The 23,771-nt window shown below is 37.4% G+C and overlaps 1 protein-coding gene across 4 annotated transcripts in view; it reads left to right on the forward strand.

Annotated features, from left to right (window-relative positions):
* Positions 1-23,562, forward strand: part of ZDHHC3 (zDHHC palmitoyltransferase 3) — a 48,942-nt gene extending 25,380 nt beyond the window's left edge. For 2 of the 4 annotated variants that reach the window (XM_083376816.1, XM_083376817.1), the window contains 5 exons: positions 66-190; positions 1,836-1,932; positions 2,785-2,866; positions 4,892-5,022; positions 20,845-23,562. In XM_083376816.1, coding sequence (XP_083232942.1) covers positions 66-190; positions 1,836-1,932; positions 2,785-2,866; positions 4,892-5,022; positions 20,845-21,084 — 675 coding nt within the window. In that variant the 3' untranslated portion in view covers positions 21,085-23,562. Of the gene's footprint in view, positions 1-65; positions 191-1,835; positions 1,933-2,784; positions 2,867-4,891; positions 5,023-16,336; positions 17,829-20,844 lie in introns of those variants that run through there. The other 2 variants (XR_014494144.1, XM_083376818.1) reach the window with 2 other exon arrangements.
* Positions 23,563-23,771: the final 209 nt, after the last annotated feature.

Below are 23,771 nucleotides of genomic sequence, written 5' to 3' on the forward strand. Positions count from 1 at the left end.
AATAAGGGCCCCTGAGTTTTCTGATTGTGATCCAGTATTCTGGCACTCTTTATTTTCACTTTTAGGGTGCAGTGCCCAAAGGTAATGCCACAAAAGAATTCATAGAGAGCTTACAGTTGAAACCAGGACAAGTAGTTTATAAGTGTCCAAAATGCTGTAGTATCAAACCGGACAGAGCACATCACTGCAGGTAATTATAATACATCATCATCATGGTCTATTTATGTTACTATTGTAATTTAATAGGCATCAACAGTAGTCTAGCATGTGAATCTTTCATTCTGTTAGTATGATTTTAGCACGTTGTTACATTTTGATTTATTTTAATTGTGTTGCAAAACTCAATATAATTCAGAACTGAATTTTGTAACATCTTCAAATTTACTGCTTAAAAAAGCAGGTTACATTATTATGTAATATGTTAATTTATTTATTTATTCACATTTGAGTTAAGTGGTAGTTTAGAATTGTTTTCCACTGGCAGATTCACACATCCAAAAAATCACCATGTGTGTGTGTTTGTGTGTGTGTGTGTGTGTGTGTGTGTGTCAGAAGAAGAATCACAAACACATATGAACACCTGCAAGAGAAGATCTTTTTCCATTGTTCTATGATGTACAAACCAGTCCCATCAGGTGGGCTCTTCACATAATGCATTGGTGGAAATGTGTCTTCTACAATCTCAGACTATATACATCTTCCTGCTTTTATTCATATATTTATCTGTTTCCTCTGGAAGACAGCATGATGCATGAAGGCTTTAAAATGATCTATGGATTATTTTAGTAGTGAGTTTATTATACTTGTCTCAGTTGTCACATACACAGTGTTGTCTTCAAAAAACATTTTTTCTGACCACAAGCCAGAATTGTATAGTGGTGACTGGCCAGGTTTTATACAATGGCCTGATGGGGGATTGGTGGGGTTTTTTATTGTTGGTTTTATTGGTGTTTTAATATTGTATTTACTGTTTTTAGTGGGCATATATTTAATCCTTTTTTTAATTTTTGTAATTTTGTATTTTTTATTCTTGCCCTGTTCACCGCCCTGAGTCCTTCGGGAGAAGGGCGGTATATAAATATTATTAAATAAATAAATAAATAAATTTCCCACCTGCATCTGATCTTAGATGACAGCTGTATACCATATTAGTGGATTGTCCCTTGTGTCAAATCATAAAGCAATTGTTGTCAAAAGTTATAAAAAAAGGTCTGTATGGTGAGGAATGAACACCCGAGTGAAAGAAACATGCAGAAGCTACTGTAACACGTTCCCCCTGGTAGGTGTTTAAAGCATGAAAGCAAAGGTAGCGTAGAGTTTTTGATTCTGAGTGATATGCAAGCTCATACAGAAGCCGAAATAGTGTTAAAATGCACTCCATAGCACCAGTACACAGGATACCAAGCTTCTTAATGCATATAGTCAGTGAAAAAAAGTCAAATCAATTAATTGGCATGGAGTTTATTGTGAATTGCACTTCAAAAATGCTGAAAATTCTCCCCCCCCCTTCCTATCACTTAAGTTACTTTTAATAACTAAAGTGTGAACTAAAATAACAAATAACTAAAACTGAAATAAAAACTGGAGCCTCTCAATTAGAGATTTGCAGCAGCGTTTGGCACTTTATTCATAATGCTTCAAATATAACATTTACTTCCACTTTGAATGACAGTGTGAATCTAAAACTGTTTGTTCTCAATAAAGGTAACGTAGAAGGCATTGTAGCTTTTGACAAAGTAAAAATATTTATTCCACAGTTTGATATCTATAGAAGACCAGTTTCTCAATGCAGATGGGATTGTATTTTAATTTGTGGTGTTTTTATTTCCTTTTAGTGTTTGTAAGAGATGTATACGGAAAATGGATCACCACTGCCCATGGGTTAATAACTGTGTAGGAGAGAACAACCAGAAATACTTTGTACTGTTTACAGTAAGTAATTCACTGAGTGAGTGGTCTGTGTAACTATTGAAATTGGTCCTGAAACTTCAAGTAGATCTTGCTCAATTTTTCTGACACTTCTTCCAAAACTAATTAAAAGGAGGTACTTATGAGAAAAGTAGTTACCCTTTTAAGCTGCAGGATTCTTGAAGCAACTTAAAAAAGTATGGTTTCTCAAAGTGTATTACTGCACTTTAAATCATAAGCTCTAATTCTAGCCATTTCATTTGCTTAATATTGTATCATATTCCATTACCAAAGTAGCCTAATTCCCTGTTTAATAAATGAAAGTAAATAATGTGATATAAATTAAAATATGAATATGCTACTTAAAATGAGAGTTTTATTTTTGACAGAGAGAGAAGGAGGAAGGGGGAGAAAGGGAGAAAGAGAGCTAGGAAGAGAGAGAGTGGAAGAGAGAGAGAAAGCATTGAGAGACTGTGGGCATGAAATGGAGAACAAAACTTTATTTTGCTTCCCAATTGTAAAATCTGAATAACTCGAGTTTGGGTATTGGGCATACTTCTTATCAGGCCCTTAAATAGTTTGTAAGCCTTCCAGAGTTTGTGCTAATTTCCCTTTAGAAAGAAAAAAAAAACCAGTTATGAAGTGAAGGGAAGATTGTGCCTGTACATACTATATATCTTGTGCTTCAAACATAAATAGTTCAAAAGATATGAGTTTGCTGTCAGTTGATTTCCAGTAAATATAGGGACCATGTTGTTTCAAGATTTTTAGGGCAAAGAACCATTGTTCTGTGCTATATTTTGTACATGTAATCTTTACACATTCTTATTCAATTTTCAAATCTGTCTTTCTTAACATTTCCAAATTCTATTTCAGATGTATATAGCACTAATTTCTCTGCATGCTCTAATTATGGTTGGATTTCACTTCCTATATTGTTTGGAAGAAGATTGGACAAGTGAGTATTGACAATGTAGTATTTTTAAGGTAAACCATCCTAATTGTATAACCCTCACAAAAGAGATTTGAATGGGTGATTGCATGTTTCCCAAGACTGTTTGTCCTTAATTTTATAACATTGTCTTTTTCTTTAGCTTTCTCTCCCCCCACCCCATGAGGAAAAAAGCACATATCTCCTTTAAAGAAAATCAGCTATAAGATTATTTGACTTAGGCTGATCATAAGTACCATACCATGGTCCTTATGTCTTCATCGTGACTATGGTGAGAACTCAAGAAATTAATAATTCTCCTTGAACTTTCCTTAGAAAAAATAGCCGCATAATGCTTTCAAATGCCCCTATTGTATCTTTACTTTGTATGCCTACAGGAAACACCATTAACCCCTGTTCTGAGATAAGAAGGTTGTGGAACGGGGCAGAAATTGTCTGAGAATAGAAATGAAATGCAATATTGGAATAAAACCTGTAGACAAACCATGCTTTTTTTGGCCAGAGGTGAAGGGGAAAGTGTAGCCCAGCACATCGTCAAAAGCAGTATGGAGACCTGGGTTTTACTGACAGCCTGTGATTCTGTCCACCCTTTTTCTAAACAATGGGCCTTGAAGAGTTATATAACTATTGTGAAATAGGATATGCTTGTGTATTGTGTGATAACTGAATTTTTTTTTTAAATTACATTTATATCCCGCCCTTCTCTGACGACTCAGGGCGGCTTTACAAACTTAGCAGTAGCCTTCATTCTATGTATATGCCTGCTTATTAGGGCTTTCACACACACACCCCAAGCGGCATTATTACAAAGTCAGCTTAATTGCCCCCAACAATCTTTGATCATTGGAAGTAAAAATAAATAAATAAAACATTGATAAAAACAATATTCACGTTTAAATCAGGACATGAAAATTCTGCATATCAAAGTTTGAAAAAGTTTGGCTTGTGGGCTAAAGGTGAATTCATGTTTCATAATTAAAATCATAAGAAACAATAAAATGTAGAAAGTACCCTAGAATATCTTGTTTGCATAATCGTTATGAGGGCAAATCACAACAGAGAGAAAAATCTAGGGGGAAAAAGATTTTTATTTGGTTTCTATTTCCATTCCTTGTTTCCAACTGCCTTATTTTACTTCTAGCATCTTTGGCATTTCATTCTGAAACTTAATCTCATGTCAGTGTGAAGCTGTGATTTAAGAGCTTTGGGTTTGGTTTGGGTTTTTTGATGGCTTTAAACTATATTGGAAAGGACAACATCTAATAATGATTTTATAAGAAAAAAATGTATAAAATATAAAGATCAGATTATGTTGTAATTGCAAGGCAGTTTCCCTTTCCATCTTCCTAATCTAGGAAGATGGAAAGGGAAACTGCCTTGCAATTACAACATAACTTATAATTACAAGATGTCCTCGATTTATGACCACAATTGAGCCCAAAATTTCTGTTGCTAAGCAAAATAGCTAAGTGAATTTTGCCCCATTTTAAGACCTTTCTTGCCACAGCTGTGAATCACTGCAATTGTTAAGTTAGTAATATGGTTGCTAAGTGAATAGGGTTTCCCCATTGACATTAATTATCACAATGGTCACAAATGTTGATCACATAACCATGGGACAATGAAGCTATCAGAAATATGAACCAGTTGCCAAGCTTCCAAATGTTGATCACATAACCATGGGGATGTGCAATGGTGTTGTGAAAAACCATTGTTAAGTCACTTTTTCCAGTGCCATTGCAACTTTGAATGGTCACTGAGTGAACTGTTGTATGTTGGGGACTACATATATTTATTCCTGCTACATTTAGAAGTCTGTATTGTATGACCACTGACTTTCAGAACTCTATAACTGAATTTCCAGATGTTGGAATTGGTGGTTTATAAATAATTCTAAATAATTAAATCTCATTTATTTATGATTGAATAAATTTAGAAGCTACTCAATATAAGCAAGTAGTGTACAAAAGCAGCATTCTTACTGGTTCAGTTGCTTGAATATGAAATGCTCTGTCATATTTCATTTTTCAGAGTGCAGTTCTTTCTCTCCACCAACTACTGTGATCCTTCTGATCCTCTTGTGTTTTGAGGCTCTCCTTTTTCTCATTTTCACATCTGTAATGTTTGGAACGCAGGTACATTCCATCTGCACTGATGAAACAGTGAGTACTTCCTATCTCTTGCTTATTTTGTTTTAAAAGAATCATTTGGCGTGATTTCATTGTCTTTGTCCAAAAAAAAAATATGAAGGTGCCAAGCTACAATAGAAAATATATTTTATAAATAGCAATTGGATTTCCTGAAATACAAATATTAGCAAAGTTTTTCCCAATTTGATGCTCTTCAGACATTTAATTAATTTAGAGGTGCGAACCTTGTTTGGAAAGTTTGGTATAGGACAAATGTGGATATAAAATATGGATTTTCATGGCTGATAACTTTCTACAATTTTGTTTTTCACTCTTAATGTTGTTCTATTCAACAGTAACATGCACATTAGTAACATACAAAATAATACGGGCAGTATATATTTGTACATTTCTAGAGGCACTGCCGGGATGCGGTGGCTCAGTGAGTTAGGATGCTGAGCTTGTCGATCAGAAGGTCGGCAGTTTGGCGGGTCGAATCCTGAGTGCTGCATAGCAGAGTGAGCGCCTGTTACTCGTCTCAGCTTCTGCCAACCTAGCAGTTCGAAAGCACATAAAAATGCAAGTAGAAAAATAGGGACCACTACGGTGGGAAGGTAACAGCGTTCTGTGCGCCTTTGGCGTCTAGTCATGCTGGCCACATGACCATGGAGACGTCCTCGGACAAGCGCTGGCTCTTCGGCTTTGAAACGGAGATGAGCACCGGCCCCTAGAGTCAGAAACAACTAGCACGCATGTGCGGGGGAACCTTTACTTTAACTTTTAGAGGCACTGCCACCCACCATTTCTGCTTTATCCAGTTTAGCAGTCAAGAGAGTTGTACACTTCAACAAAAAATCACTTCTCTTTCAAAGGAAAATTGTCACCTATTAGCATCTGGTATTATTAATCTGAAAGAAATCTGTGATTGCTTGGCTTAGAATGTAAGTGGATCAGACATCTTTTAGCATCTGTTTATCAATTTTGATCAGCAATGGATGTTGTTGTTTACTTCTCTTTATTGGCTCCTGCCCAATAGAAAGTGCTGTTATTTTTGGCAATGTGATCAAGTTGCCTGGAGTAACAGACAGACATAAAAGAGATATTGTTTTGCTATGAGATCCAAACAAATTGACCCAGTGTTGTCATCTGTATATTTTGTTTCATGAATTGAAGGAGGTTTGGAAGAAACCTGCTATAATAGAATTATTCATGCAGATAGTTTTGTGCCATGTTCTGTAGAATCCTGAAATGATAATCAAATAGTTAATCATCTTTTTTGTTATTTTCCTTACAAAAGAAATAATTAAGATTTTGTACATTGAAATGAGATCCATAGGTATCATTATGTTGCATACAAGTCTTTCACCAAAATAAGGATGTTGAGATTGCCATCTTATAAGTTAGGAACCCCGTGGAACATATTGGCACTTATTTCTGTTGAAGACTCCTTAGAATTTTTCTGTATTAATCTTCTCTAGACCCATTTTCAAGTATCATATTGAAAATGAAGAATTATATCTTTATTGGAGAAAAAGAATGAAAGATTTTAGATAATTTCCCAAAATGAGAAATAAATTTATAGCACTTTAAATAAGGAAGAGAAATCTCAGTGGAAGAAAGTCCACTGTATTCAGGCTCAGTTTAGTTATTTCATAAATGTTCTTTGCCTAAATTGTTCCTAGTTGTTGTAGAAATTTAATAAGAAAGACTTCAGCCCCAAGAGTCTCAGAATGGCTTATTATGTTAAAATAGAACAGACATTATTTTGCATAAGAATCAGAAAATCTTTAAAAGCAGTAAATTTCATATATTATAGGGTGTTATGCCTAAGGAGGACAGTCAATCATCAACCTCACTTCTGAGTAGGGTGAATATGACAAAAGAAGAACTAAAGAATTCAGTATATCTATGCAGAAGATACAGTTTGCAACAATCCCTTTAAACCAGGGGTTCCCAACCAGGGGTGTTGCACCCCCTGGGTGTGCGAGACAATATTCCAGGTCATGCAAAAACTTGGGTTTTCACAATTATAGTATATATGCATAATTCATTGCCATTATTTCAGACTTTTGTAAGGGGTGCAAGAATATATCAGGAGCATTCTAGGGTTGCAGGGTATAGAAAAGGTTGGGAACCGCTGCTTTAAACATTTTAAATTTAGAGGCTTATACATGCAGCCATCTTTAGGGAATGGTTTACACCTGTACTGTTGTGACCCTTTTCTCATTTCATCTATTTTGTGAACAAAATGCTTTTAATTCTTTAGCCTTTGCATAGTAAAAAATATCCCTTCATTATTTTGATGGCCATTTTAATGCTGTTTGTTTTTCCACTGTTTTTTTATTTATGTATTGATTTAAATTGAGATGGGAATACTAGAAATTTGAAATACTAAAATTTGAAATGTGACCATTCCATTGGGTTTTATATGAAGGCAGTTGGCAGCATCTAATCTACCTCAATTATCTGAAAACAATTTAATCTGCTAGACATGGTTAATATGTTTTGAAAGATTACTCCAAAATTCCAGGGATATGGACTAAACTTTTCAGAAGGTGGCAATGACAAACAGCTTCCACATTTTTGCCAAAATATTAGTAGATATGCAAGTCACCATGAATTGAACTCAACTCAAGGGCATCATCATCATGTGCTACACCAGCCACGGGCTCAGGGTAGGGGTGGAGGGGTGGCGGTGGTTGTTCGGGAGACTTTATGCCCGCGGGAGACCACCATTATCCAGATGGCCAGGAGTGAGTCCCTCCTCCTGAGATGTGGCCCTCAGGCTCAGTTGGGCTTGTTGCTCACATACCTGGCACCCAGCTGTGTGGCAACAGCCCTGCCCGAGCTGCTCGACACCCTCTCAGGGTTGGCGGTGGAGTTCCCCAGGCTTATAGTTCTGGGGGACTTCAATTTGCCTTCACTGGGAGGGTCGTCTGAGTTAGCTCGGGAGTTCATGGCTTCCATGATGGCCATGGGCCTGATCCAAGTGACTCAGGGCCCGACTCATGTGGGGGGTCACACTTTCGACCTGGTGTTTCTGTCTGGACAGTGGTTGGATGATCTGGGAGGGGGTTCACCAACCATTGTTCATGGGGAGGCTGAGCACCACCACCTGTTTGTTGGATCCGTGTCCCTCCTGGCTGGTTTATGTGGCCCGGGAGGAGACACGAGGCTGGTTCCAGGCAGTAATAACTGCTTCTTTGAAGGAGGGTGTCTTTCCTGCCACCTTGAAGGAGGTGGTGGTGAGACTCCTCCTCAAAAAGCCTGCCCTGGACCCAGCTGTTTTAAATAACTATCGTCCAGTCTCCAACCTTCGCTTTTTGGCGAAGGTTGTTGAGAGTGTGGTGGCGCATCAGCTTGCTCTGTTCCTGGAGGAAACTGATTATCTGGACCCATACCAATCAGGTTTCAGGCCCGGATACAGCACGGAGACGGCATTGGTCGCACTGGTGAATGATCTCTGGCAGGCTCAGGACAAGGGTTGTTCCTCTGTCCTAGTCCTATTAGATCTCTCAGCGGCTTTTGATACCATCGACCATGGTATCCTACTGCGGCGTCTCAGGGGGTTGGGAGTGGGAGGCACCGTTTTACGGTGGTTCTCCTATCTCCTGGGCCGTTCGCAGTCGGTGTTGACGGAAGGGCAGAGATCCGCCCTGAGGCCTCTCGTTTGTGGAGTTCCTCAGGGGTCAGTTCTCTCGCCCCTCCTGTTCAACATCTATATGAAGCCGCTGGGTGAGATCATTCGTGGTTTTGGGGTGGGGTATCATCAGTACACTGATGATACCCAACTTTTTCTTTCCACCCCGAACCAACCCAGCGATGCCCTCGCCGTGATGTCCCGTTGCCTGGAGGCGGTCCAGGTCTGGATGGGGAGAAACAGGCTTCGTCTCAATCCTGCCAAGACTGAGTGGCTGTGCATATCGGCATCTCGGGCTAACCAGACTATTCCACCTCTAATAATGGGTGGTGAGGTGTTACCCCCCATTGATAGGGCTCGCAACTTGGGCGTCCTCCTGGATTCACGACTCAATTTTGAAGACCATATAGGAGCCGTGACCAGGGGGGCTTTTGCCCAGGTTCGCCTGGTGCGCCAGTTGCAACCCTATCTGGACCAAGATGCCCTAAGCACAGTCACTCATGCGCTCGTGACCTCCCATTTAGACTACTGCAACGCTCTCTACATGGGGCTGCCCTTGAGGAACACTCGGAGGCTTCAGCTGGTGCAGAATGCGGCCGCGCGAGTTGTGATGGGGGTTTCCCGATACTCCCATGTAACACCTCTACTCCGCGAGCTGCATTGGCTCCCGGTTGTCCTCCTGGTGAGATTCAAGGTGCTGGTGATGACCTATAAAGCCCTAAATGGCTTGGGTCCGGGTTATCTGAGGGAACACCTGCTGCCGGCATCAAGCTCCCTTCGTCCAGTGCGCTCCCACAGGGAGGGTCTTCTCAGGGTACCACCAGTAAGAGACTGCTGGCGGACAACACCCAGGGATAGGGCCTTCTCAGTGGGTGCGCCTGCCCTTTGGAACCAGCTGCCAGTGGAGCTTAGGACCGCCCCCAACCTCCGTTCGTTCCGCCGGGACCTGAAGACCTGGCTCTTCGAGCTCTCTGGCCCAGGCTGAGAATTTTAATTTTAATTTTAACTGGGGTTTTATTTGTTCAGAGACGGATATATATATATATATTTAATCTGTTTTTAACTTTTGTATTTTTTGTTTAAATCACCCTGTAAACTGCCCTGAGTCCTTCGAGAAAGGGCGGTATATAAATATAATAAAATAAATAAATAAATAAATCATTTATTATGATTCCAAAGTTTACATTGAAATGCACTGCAAACTAAGTTGCCCAGTTATTGCTGTCAGTGTATACATATAAATGAATTATTTTCTTCTGTCCCTAGTATCATTTTATACATGTGTTACAGTTGCAAGAAAAAGTATGTGAACCCTTTGGGATTATGTGGAGTTATGCATGAATTGGCCATAAAATGCGCTCTAAACGTCATGTAAGTCACAACAATAGAAAAACACAGTCTGCTTAAAATAATACTACACAAACATTAGCTGTTTTAATTGAACATAATGTGTAAACATTCACAGTGCAGGGTGGAAAAAGTATGTGAACCCCTAGCCTAATGACTTCTCCAAGAGCTAATTGGAGCCAGGAGTGAGCCAACCTTGACTCCAATCAGTGTGATGATATTGGATGTGTTGCTGACAGCTGTCCTGCCCTTTAAAAACACACACCTGTTTTGGGTTTACTGGTCTCAAGAAGCACTGATGTGAACCATGCCTCACAGAAAAGAGCTCTCAGAAGACCTACGATCAAGAATTGTTGACTTGCATGAAGCTGGAAAGGGTTACAAAAGTATCTCCAAAAGCCTTGATGTTCATGTGTCCATGGTAAGACAGACTGTCTACAAATGGAGAAAGTTTAGCACTGTTGCTACTCTCCTTAGGCGTGGTCGTCCTGTAAAAATGACTGCAAGAGCACAGCACATAATGCTTAATGAGGGAAAGAAGAACCTTGGGGGTCAGCTAAAGACCTACAGAAATCTCTGGCACATGCTAACACTTTTGTTGACACATCTACAATAAGGAAAACATTAAACAAGAATGGAGTACATGGGAGGACATCACAGAGGAAGCCATTGCTGTCCCAAAAATATATTTCAGCACGTTTGAAGTTTGTAAAAGAGCACCTGGATGTTCCACAGCACTACTGGCAAAATATACTGTGGACAGATGAAACCAAAATTGAGTTGTTTGGGAAAAACACACAACACTATGTGTGGAGAAAAAAAGGCACAGCACACCAACATCAAAACCTCATCCCCACTGTAAAACATGGTGGAGGGAGCATCATGGTTTGGGGCTGCTTTGCTGCCTCAGGGCCTGGACGGATTCTTGTCATTGATGGGAAAATGAATTCCAGAGTTTATCAGGACATTTTGCAGGAAAATGTACGACCATCTGTCCGCCAACTGAAGCTCCGCAGAGGATGGGTGATGCAACAGGACAATGACCCAAAGCATACAAGTAATTCAACAAAACAATGGCTTCAACAAAACAGAATACGCCTTCTGGAGTGGCCCAGTCAGAGTCCTGACCTCAACACGATTGAAATGCTGTGGCATGACCTTGAGAGAGCGATTCACACCAGACATCCCAAGAATATTGCTACACTGAAACAGTTTTGTGAAGAGGAGTGGTCCAAAATTACTCCAGATCGTTGTGCAAGTCTGATCTGCAACTACAGGAAACGTTTGGTTGAGGTTATTGCTGCCAAAGGAGGGTCAACCAGTTATTAAGTCCAAAGGTTCACATACTTTTTCCACCCTGCACTGTGAATGTTTCCATCTTATGTTCAATTAAAACATGACAACAGCTAATGTTTGTGTAGTATTATTTTAAGCAGACTGTGTTTTTCTATTGTTGTGACTTACATGACGTTTAGAGCGCATTTTATGGCCAATTCATGCAAAACTCCACGTAATCCCAAAGGGTTCACATACTTTTTCTTGCAACTGTACTTGAAATGTCACTGTATTATCTATTCATCCAGTTTGGAAAGATCATTCATAAAATTATCTGCTTTGAACCAGCAGGGTATCCAGCACATATTACAGCCTCAGCCACCTCACTGTTTATATTCTACTCAGATACGAAAAATCAAATGTGACTGCTGTAGTTTCTTTAAGAAAGTAGATTCTATTGTACTTTACTTGAACATTGCTCTTTTCCCACTCTTTTTAACTATTTATTGAACCATAAAAGGACTAGTTGCCAGACATGGGTCTGCTTTATTTTTGCCCACAGCATGACTAAATCTGTTGGCCGATGGAGGGGAAGTTCATCAAGAAATGTAGTACATGTATATACAGTATGGTCTTAGCCCAAGAAACAATTGATAGGAATAGGGTGGGAGTGTGCTAAAAATAACAATTTTATCAAAGCTTTTTGGCACTCTTAAATTTACTGTGGTTGTATTTAGATGGCAAGACTCAAGTGTGCTACATATAGCATAATACAGAAGCATCAGTAATTCAGAAGTATACAGTACTAATGCATGAAATAAAATTAGAGGTTTCTGTACCTGGTTTATGGTTAACTATACTTTTCTATATTGTATCAAACTATGTTTCATTATTCTGCAGCCCAAACAGAACACAGCAAACTTAGCCCAAAATGTCCAGTGGACTATTGCCACAATTCTTGGTTTCTTTTAAAGTATAGGAGCCCAGTATATTTCTGCAGCCTTCTTTTAAGCTAAAGGCTGTGCACAATTATTCTGTGAATTTTAATTTATTTTATATTGTACTCTCTTTTTCTTAGATTTGATCAGTACCATTTTAAGATTTGAGATTAGCCTGTTTAAAGTAGCTGTGAAGATTTAGTTACCATGCTAAGACTCTGGTTTAAATTAAATAGATTCTTAGCCTTAGTATTTGCTGATTGTTCTTAATTTATCCTGGGGCTTTCATTTAAAAGTTAACACTGCCCATATATGTTTTTACCAAAATCACCCATAGTTTTAGGATTTGATCATGCTTAAATAATAATAAAAAGAGAGTAAAGATGTAGAACATCAATTTGATCCTAAGGTATTACAGTATGGACAAAATAAATGACTTGCTTAAACCAGCTTACCATATCGATAATTTAATGACTCTTATACATAGAACAGCATATTAGCAAGTCATTAATAACTTATTCTAGTGCTATATGGAAAATAGAGCAACACTGTAGCAGAACAATAGAATCAGTAGATCATGTGCTCATAGATTGTGCTCATAGGCTGTATGTACAGTATACCAAGATACTCAATTGTTAATTGTTCCACCTCTTTCATCTTATTTGGGTGACACTAAATATTGCTCACTTCCTTTTTACTTTTTAACCTAGAGTTGAGATATGTGTAAAAGTAGCTAGATTTGTGTAATGTAGTAGTTGGGAAATATAATACTGACCCCCAACTTTTACATTCCAGACATTTTAAAATTAGAGACATGTTTAAATATTATGGTTTTGCATTTTATAAATAGTTTACATTTCTGTGCTTATTTTAGTTTATTTTTGTTCCACTTTTCTGTATTATAGTCTATGATTATATAAATATATAAGCATTAAAGTAATTTATAAATAAATAGAGCTGACAGTTTTGTATTTGCAAGCTAACACTGAGCCACAAAATAAGATTTCAAATCATAGTTTTAGTTTGGTTTGGATTTTATATTGGATAAACTATAATATTGCTGAGTTTAAATAAAAATCATGTATTCATCTAGCTCAGACATGTCAAACACAAGGCCCGGGGGCCGGATCCGGCCCACGAAGTGGTTTCATGTTGCCCACGAAGCCATCCTGGAAACAGTGAGGGAATGGCCCCCACTGCCTTAGCCCTGGCCCAGAGACCCTCCTTCTGCCAGAGACCCTCAGATCTGTCCCACTCCTGCCCAGGCCCCCATAGGCACCCTTGATGCGAATGATGTAGAGCTGGCCATGCCCACCCAGTAGGCCATACGCACTCTAGCCACGCCCACTCAGTAGGTCACACCCACCCTGGCCATACCCACCCAGTAGGCCATACGCACTCTAGCCACGCCCACCCAGTAGGCCACGCCCACCCTGGCTATACCCACCTGGCCCCTTGAGGGCAACCGCAATGCTGATGCAGCCCTCAATGAAATTGAGTTTGACACCCCTGATCTAGCTGTTTACTTATTATTAATACTTTTATGCTGCTTCGTGACCTGGCTTTAAACAGCTTAATAGCAATTACATATATGAGAACTGATATCAGAAGCTTCTTATATCCTTTCAACCAGGGTGGAATGACAGGATGAATTAGGGACCTCAGGAGTGAGCCTCTTCAGTAACAACCCCCACTCCTTTCCCCAGAGACAAGGCTGGTTCCATCCTCACTAGTGTTCTGTAAGGCTGTTGTGATCCAGAGGGTTCATACAAATTACATTCATAAGCTGTTTCTTTTTTAATATTTTTACAGTGTGCTTAAAATATATTCATGTCTCTTTTTGCACCTTCCCTGTCATCCTTCAGAAATACTTTCCACATACGTTCATCTATTATTCCTACTAGCTCTTCAGTTTTATTTCTGCTTCTTAAGTAAAGAATATCTTTGTTACTTATTACTTCTTCTTCAGATCACTGCTGTGCCAATTCATGCTCTTTTCCCCCTTTTCCCTCAAACGGAATTGATTTTAGAAAATTTGCTGGTATTTTCGTTCTTGCATGCTGTTTAATTGCACTGTATTTATTTCATTTCTCAGCTTCATGAAGAATTGAGCTTCTCCTTTCCATTATGCCTTTCTAATTAATGTCTTTTTTTGAGAAATTATTTGTGTTGATAATCAATTTAGTGATTTCAGATTTTAGGCAGTTATTACAAGTTGCTATATTGTATTTGATAAATTACAGCATTCAAGTAGTTAAGCATCTTCTATATCTCATACCAGATCTAATCTCTCTGTAAAATTTAAAATGAGGGTTATTTGCTCTATTAACCTTTCTAAGGCTAACCAATATAGCCAATAAGTGTTTACAAAAATATTTTCTTCATGAAATTCTGACTTTGTGATCAACTAAAGCCATCTTCTATCAGAATACTATATTTTTTGGCTGTATCCCTTATTTCCCCCCTCTATTTTAAATCTTGCATTCTGGGGAGGAAGCAGTATTGTATCCCTTTTCAGGTAGTCCTCCGCTTATGACCACAACTGAACCCCAAATTTCTATTGCTAAGCAAGACAATTGTCAGGTGAATTTTGCCCCGTTTTACAACTTTCTTGCCACAGTTGTTAAGTGAATTACTGCAGTTGTTAAATTAGTAAAACCATTGTTTAGTAAATCTGGCTTCCCCATTGACTGCTTGTCAAAAAGTCACAAAAGGTGATCACATGGCACCGGGACACGGCAACCATCATAAATATGAGTCAGTTGCCAAGCCTCTGAATTTTGATCACATCATAAGTGCAACAGTCATAAGTGTGAAAAACAGTCGTAGGTCACTTTTTCCAGTGGCATTGTAACTTAGAACGGTCACTAAATGAATTATTAACCAAGAACTTCCCGTACTGTATTACTTTGTTTCTATATACCCTGTTACTGTGCTTTTGTGTGTAAATTTTGTTCTTCCAAAAGTTTCTCACTAGCGTCAATGCAGTGTTCCAGTTCGAACATCATACTATAATGTAACATGACCAAATAGCATGTAAGGGTAAGCAGTATAACTTTGCAGCTGCTGATTCCACCTATGCGTAGACATGTTTAATAACTATGTTAGCAGCTCCATGAGTGATTTACTCCACATATTGTATGAACTATGAATGTGGACTTGTATTTTTCAGGGAAAGCAAACCAGAGAAAGGAACCACCATCTATTTTGTGTTTCTTTCTCTGTCTTGTCTGTTTCACACAGTGATGTACTAAGCAAACCGTGGAGAGATCTGTCATATTTATCAGCCACACCCATTTTTGGGAGAAGTGAGTGACTGTAATCTGAACTCTCCATTCACTACTAAGGCAAATAATTTCATATCCAGACCAACTTACTAAGGACAATGGGACATCCGACTCTATTGTTCCTGTATTTCTAAACATCACTTGAAAAATTGACCTGAAAGAATGGAGAATGGATCAGTTTCCAAAAATATCTAATATGTAACTTTACATTTTATAGCCTAACTGATTCTTAATGCAGATATAGGTGCTTATTACTAAAGTATTAGAAACTCATCTGACATGTATTCTTCTGAATTTTCTGAAGCTAATATTGTTGTTTTCCCCTTTCTATACTCATACACTACCTGGCAATTCTTTCTTCTGCTGGCAAGTGATGCAACTTTCTCTAACTATGTGCCCTCTAGATGTGCTGTATATTGGTCAGCAGTCATGCTAGCTGAGGAATTTTGGGAAATAACATTTCAATACATCTAAATGGCATCAACTTGCAGAAAATAAACTTATGATTAAATGAAACTGGAAAAGCAATGGCTGAGGTTTTTCTTAAATCTGGAAATCATATATTTCCTTATTAACATTTGAATAAAAATATAATTGCTTTGTTAAGTATTTGGGGGAAGGAGAATATTAATGTCAACTCCTAAAGTTGTCATGGCAACTGTGATTTTCTTTTCATTTCTACATTATTGGTTTTCTCCCCCCAACCTTTGTTAATTTTTTGAAAAAAATACGTTTAGAAAATCTTAGTATTTTTCTGCTCCAGCCATTTGATAAAGGATAGATAAGAGGGAACCTTTTCCCCCGAAACCAGAAGTACAAAAATAAGTTCCTGCCTGAAAATGTCATATTTCTGTTTTCAGGGAATAGAACAGTTGAAAAAAGAAGAGAGAAGATGGGCTAAAAAAACAAAATGGATGAACATGAAAGCAGTATTCGGCCATCCGTTCTCTATAGTTTGGCTTAGCCCATTTGCTACTCCAGACCAAGGAAAAGCCGACCCATATCAGTATGTGGTCTAAGAATTCGTGACAACATTTTCACCCAAACAAAACTGCATTTGCGGCACTGTGGCTATTACACATGAATGTTTCAAATGAAAAAAAAAACCTTTTCTTTAAAGAAAAACTGCCTATAAAAGGGCAAGTAACTGCAGAAAAAAGATGAGGGGGGAAAAGCAGGTCTGTATTCTGCATACTTTAATAATTCTTCATCTCTGGCTGAAGCGTGTTTTTTTTTAATTTAATAACTTGACTGGGCTATTTTTTTCCCTGTCTGCTTGCTGACACAACTAATGTAAAGGAGAAACTTCTTTCTTTCTGCCCACCTATGCTGACCGATTAATATTTACACAAACACTGAACAACAGCCCATGCCAGAAATATCATCTTCTATGGGTATTCATGAACTTCTTCATAGCAAAGAATACTTTTTTGTTGTGGTATTTTGTATGCACCTGAGTTAAAGCCTCACATAATGTCTGATGTAATGGAAAAGAAAATATGGCTCAGTTGATAACTTTGCTTAGCTTTTAAGCTTTAAAATATGTTGCCAACACTATTGTATTTTGGAGAGCTACAGAAATTCTTTCTTGTGCTGTTTCTTACCATATCTTTCGGGACAGCAGGAATTGTTGTCTCTATTGGTTATATGAATGAAGGTTGTCGTATGTGTGGCTTTGTAATGCCTTATAATTGAAGAAATATGAAAAGTTGATTTAAATGTGTAGAATAGCAAGATAAAGTTTGCATTAATTAAAAAAGGGGACTGGTTAATGAATAGTGTTCATGTATAGAAGAGGCTTAAAAATCCAGGTAAAAGTCTAGCATTGTCCTTTAATTTTCTTTTTAACATTACCTCCTTTTTATAACTTTAAACATTTGTTCTGCTTTAACTCTATACATATATATATTTTACAATCAGAATTGTCATGTGTTAAAAGATCATGCATGCCTTCTTTCATGATTACATAATTGGCAAATTGTATACATAGTAAGAGCTTGGACTAAGTCGAGGGCAGTCTGTTTAAAACAAAAATAAGAAGAACAGATTACACCCAAATGAGTGAGTCTGTAACATTTAGAAATATAGGCAGGGATTTCATTTCATATTTTGGATTTTAAAAATTCTGAAGGTTACTGTTAGAGTATCTGCAGGAAAAATATGGAAATGCAAATGAGCTATGCTCCCAGATGTATTGTTTAAACTGAATCAAAGCCATGGAGTGGAGAGGAAATAGATTTAAAAAGCCAATAGATTTGTCTCATTTTGAAAATAATGTGAATGCTGCATTTTTTCAATACTGTCAATGCTTCCATATGGGAAACAAATGCAATAAACCTTTTCTGAACACTGCTTCTGTGCCTTTATTTAAAACAAGTTCTTTTAAATTCTATTGTCCTATAGATTGTAGATAGTTGCATAATTAGAGTCTAGAGCTAAATTTATTTGACCAAATAGTACTGTGGCTACACTTTTATATTCTATCATTGTGTGCTTAGCAAGCCAACAGACATTTTTGTAACAAAACTAGTTTCCTGTTTCCACCATTATGTATTAAAATGTGTATTGCAGAATAATGTATTTTGTGGGTCGGTAATCCTTGATGATCTGTGTTTAAGAGATGTTTTGATAAAAATACAGTATTCATAAGAAAAAGAAATTGATATTTTACCTTTTAGTCTTGGAAGTAAGAGTCATTGAGTTCAATGAAACTTATTTTAAATGATTATATTTAGATCATGATTTTGATTTTTTTTCTGAATGATACTATAGTTATTAGCCTATTAGACAAAGAATCTCAGTGATTTATAAAACAAAATATTGCAAAGACAATATGAAAATGTGCTTAGGTTTACCAGATGTATTCCAGCAGACCAATTGTCCATTGATGAGAGAGTGCTGTTCCAATTTTCATCAGCTCCCTAATTGTGGAATTTCCTCACTTTGGAGGCTTGGATCATTTCTATTTTGATGAATTTTGGGGCAGGATATTCCATATTTTCCCAAGTTTTAAATATCTTGCTAGATATTAAATATATATGAGGATAGATGGTGCTGTAACTGTATTATTTTATGGTGTTTTTTTGGTGGATCATAAAAAATTACACTGCAATAAATTTATCACAGGATACCATTTTGGATTTGATGTAGTAAACTGATATGTCTACCTCTGAAAAATGTCAAATAATTATATGTTTGCCTAGCTATTAATGAATAAAATTATTTACATTCAAGTCAAATAAATGACTTTACATTGAATTTGGTTCTTTATGCTTTCCAAACTGAATAGTTTGTTTTATTAAATGACTTATTGATCATTGAATTCCAAACACAAATTGGACAACACTATGAATGGCATAGAAATATGCAAATCAGAATTAATATATAAGATAGGTGATTTCAATTTTTTTTAGTATGGTCCATGTAGAACATCATAAACATTTACTTAATGCTGATGGCTATCCAGTCCAAACTGCAGATTTATGATATTACATAGCATTCATTTTTGAAAGTACAACATTAGGAGTTGCCCAGATATTAACATACTCTGGAATAAATCCCTAAAGTTTTTGGTTTTTTAAAATAGAATTGTAGCATTTCCACATTATGCAAGGAAATCTCATCTACAGGAAACCATAACATTGGTTCATAAAATCCAAAACCACCTCCAATGGGATCAAGGGTATAGAGAGTAGATCAAAAACATCAAGTTGGTGACTCTGATTGCACATGGACATCTGGGTTTTTTCCCTAATAAACCTAAAAGAGGAATAGGAAACTTGCATGTAAAATGAAATCAGATGGACATTTTGTAGTTGCAGCAGCTTACTGAATTCAGTATAAAACTAGCAATGATACACATTGTACTGATTCTCCAATGGTTAATTTCTACTTTGAATATTTTATTGTCAGTGCAAACAAATCTATGAAGTTAGTGGTAAATAAACTTCTGAAAATATACTATTTTCCTTATAGTCTCAGATTCCCAATGCTATTTTCCCAAATTTTGACTTAGCATACATTTTTTTTAATAATTAAAACTAATGTTATTTTGCTTGCATTCTGAAATCGTACAGAAAAGCTATTAATGAGCTGTGGTGGCGCAGTGGTTAGAATGCAGTACTGCAGGCTACTTCTGCTGATTGCTGGCTGCCAGCAGTTCAGCAGTTCGAAGCTCACTGGCTCAAGGTCGACTCAGCCTTCCACCCTTCCGAGGTCGGTAAAATGAGGATCCAGATTGTTGGGGCAGTATTCTGACTCTCTAAAGCAGACATGTCAAACACAAAGCCCGGGGGCCAGATCTGGCCCGCAAAGTGGTTTCATGTGGCCCACGAAGCCATCCTGGAAACAGGGAATGGCCCCCACTGCCTTGGCCCTGGCCCAGAGACCCTCCTTCTGCCAGAGACCCTCAGATCTGTCCCACTCCTGCCCAGGCCCTCATAGGCACCCTTGATGCGAACGATGTAGAGCTGGCCATGCCCACCCGTAGGCCATATACACTAGCCACGCCCACCCAGTAGGCCACGCCAAGTGCTATTGCTATTAATGGAATCAGAATGTTGTCGTTGGAAGGGATCATTTAAAAATGCATTTTTTAAAAAACCCTCCTCTGGCTTGATGTGTTAACTTTAGATCAATGTTTTTCATTTCATTGGGTATTTTAAATGAAAAATGGTACATTAATATATTGCTCTGAAAATAGGTTTTTTTTTCCTTCTTGATGCCTCTTTTCTATAATTTTAGCCTTAGAACACAGAAACCTGCATTAAAATTAAGATACATGCTCTATCTTACAGAATACATTTGAAAGATTAGATATGGTTTCCAAAGACGTACACATCTATTAGTATGTGCAAAGAAGTTTTACTTATTTCAAGTTTCTGAATGTTCAGAGGAGAACATTGGGTTGGCTGTATGTGCAAATTTAGACTGCACCTATGGATCTTGTCTCTTAAATTAACTAAGAAAAAAAAGGGAATAAAATATGCACAAAAATATTAGCCTTTAAGTCCTGGAATGAGACGTATGTAACCCTAATCAGAAAAATTCTGAGATGTAGCTAAGAATTCTGCATATATTAGGGAATTCTGGACAGACATTCAGCAGGTCTCAATTTGACACCTGTTAATTCAAAATATGATAAATGGTATATTTTTATTCATGTGCAGATGAATATTTTCCAATATTTTTCTGATGTGATAACTGTTTTGTATTTCCTATTAATGGCTGAAGAACTTTCTAGACTCATAATGTTTCTTTTGAAGGTTTTCTCTACATTCAGAAAATCCTTAAATTATTTAGGCTACTATCCATCAGTGTGTCATATGTGCCTTTAATGAATAAATGTAAACTGTTTTGTCTTCTGCAGGGTATAGAACGGCTTAAAAAAGAGCAGCCAACCTGGGAAAAAGCCAGCAACTGGGAAGGGATGAAACTGGCTTTCGGGGGTAATTTTTCACTGCGATGGTTCAGTCCCTTTTCAGACCTGAATTGCAAGAAGGCTCCACCAGCTGGGACTGCAACAGTTGCTCCATCAGAAATGGTTGTGCAAGAAGCCTTTGAACCATTTTATGATCCAATGATGGTTGTGGAAGTATTAAGTGATTAATATAAAGTATCTTTACAAATGTTTGGTTTTTGAACATTTGTGTACTTGAGAGTTAGCTTTAAGGTGCCACTGATGCATGAAGCCATGGAATCTTTCTTCTCACTAAGCAAAAAATAATGCAACTACTTTCCTACGCATTTAACTGGTGATGGGTTAACTATACTTCCAGAATTGTACTTCATTACAGAAAAATTCACATATCATCTTGTTGGGACAGCTTCTAAAAATATGAGGGGTATGTTTTCTCAACATTTAACGACTGGCCAAACTCTAAGGTCAGGAAGATAATTCTGATCCATAAGATTCCTCCTGAGGTTCAATGTGATCATTTTAAGTGGTCTTGTCTGGAGATATTTATGTGCTCTAAATTAACTGTTTGTGCCACAAATGATAAATTCTATAGTAATCAGAACTACAAAATTTATACATAATGATCATTTTTCAGCTAACTCATATTGATTACCTCAGAAAAGCTTGGGATGGGGGCAATTATAAGAAATAGTTTGGGCAATTGTAGACAGAAGCTAAATTAGGTTATCAATCTTTCATTGTTTTGAAAGAGGTCATTAGATTATTTACAAATGTCCAAGTGGTCTAATTTTAGCAGTGATTTGTTCATGCAATCCTGAAAACTCTCCATCTGAAGTACAGCTAACTTTTCTACTGTACATAATTGGAAGCTCATGCATGTGTTCCTGAAGGGTGCGCTTGTGTGTGATTGAGAAAGAGGACATAGATATTTCCAGCAGTTAGTTGTCTTACTGCATGGATTTGGTTGATGACAAGGTAAGCCTATGAGTGAATTCTCTGTACATGTTAAAAACAGACCAATTAACTTTAGTGTTTATTGATAAAATATGTTCTTAATAAAAAGTGCCATGGACAGGGTTGTTGAGGATATTTCATGTCTAGAAACATCAGTGCTGCAAAACACTGTTGTGATTTGGCAATCGCAACAGGATTATCTCTGGGAAGGGAAACCAATGAGTCTCCATATAAGAGAAGATTATTATAGTTAGGAATATGAAGGCAAATCCCTAAGGGGCTCAATATTTTATTTCAGTATTTGGTGCTGTTTTATAGTCTATATTCTTTTATAATCTATTACAGACTTATGCCGCTTCTCACTTGAGATAGCATTTATGAGCTCTCTTAGTTGGCAGAAATGTGGTCATGGCTTTTCTGTATTTGTATATTTCTACATGTCCCAAAGAGTTTTTCCAACTAACTTTCTTGGGGTATTTTTTCCCCCTCTTGAAAGCATTTTGCTTCTCATCCAAGAAGCTTCTTCAGTTCTGACTGAATGATGAGGAATGGAAGGATTTATATTCTTTGCCGTCATCTGGTCGTTCCTTCTTTTCTACACCATTCAGTTAGACCTGAAGAAGCTTCTTGGATAAGAAGGGAAACATTTTCCAGGAAGAAACCAATTAAAGTCCAGTTGCCTTTTGGAAAAGCACCTTTGGACAATCGTGACCTGGATGATTAAGAATATCCCTATACATACATTTCTACATGTTAATTAGGTTCCGTTTGTTTTCAGACTACTGTGTCTCATAGGGGGGGAAAAGGAAATGGCATTCAAAAAGTGAGGAAATATACATTCTGGAATAATTTTAAAGGACTCTTCTATACTGAATAAGTGCCTTATTTGAATCCAATCTGTTTCATAATGCTTTATGTTGCCAACTGAGACCAAATGATTTTATACCATATTAAAATTAATCTGCTATTAACCAAAGATTTTTGTCTGGACTCTTTCCCTAAATGAACGTTGGCGTTATGCTTTTGGAGCCTAAGAAGGTCCTCGGGCTAAATAACCACTTTATCTGGTATCTAGTATATAGGTTACCAGGCATATGGCTGCTTACTGCCAGTAAGTACTGAAGCCAGCTTGTCTTAAAACTCTGCTTTAAATATATATGTATTTGCACAAGCATAATTTTTAGGCTCTGATAACCTAGAACAAGGTTGTCAAACTCGCTGTGTCACGTGATGTGTTGAGATGTATTGCAACTTTTTTTGCATTGCCGGAGCTGAGGTGGACGTGGTCTCTACATGATGAAACCGACCTGCGGGCCAACAGTTTTGACACCCGTGCCATAGAAGAAGCAAGTGGTCTTTTGTTTTTAAATTCACCTGTTAGCATGACATTATGCAACCAGTTGGCCTGTATTTTAAAGTTCAAAACAACTGTATTTTAACAAGACATGCAACTGTTCTGGATGCTGAATAAACCAAAAGGTGCTATAATTCAAATAATTTGATTATTAATTAATAGTGGGCTGGGATTTAGCATGTGGGAAAATCTATATTTTGTATTTTCATGAACAGTTCTAGGGCTGCACACTGGCCTATTCTATGCAATTAAAGAGTGTAGGCATTTACAAATGTTTCTGTTCTAATTTTTGCTCTTTTGTATCTTATTTTCTGTATTCCAGGTTAATGGTACTTATTAAAGGATTGTGGTTTTCATCCCATACTTGTCTGCTCATGTTTAGTGCTTGCAGTCCTTTTAAAGTGATGTTTGTGTGAGGCTATTTTAGAACTCAATTACTATTTAAACCTATCTTTTCCCTTCGCATTACCTTATGCTGTCAAAATCCTTGCAGGGACTGGAGGTCGAATGAGATTAAAAATCCATCATATTTAAGCTTTCATTTCTTTCACATGGAGTATCCAAACAT

The sequence above is a fragment of the Vipera ursinii genome (genome assembly GCF_947247035.1).
Source record: "Vipera ursinii genome assembly, chromosome: Z".
In the NCBI taxonomy this organism is placed as follows: domain Eukaryota; kingdom Metazoa; phylum Chordata; class Lepidosauria; order Squamata; family Viperidae; genus Vipera; species Vipera ursinii.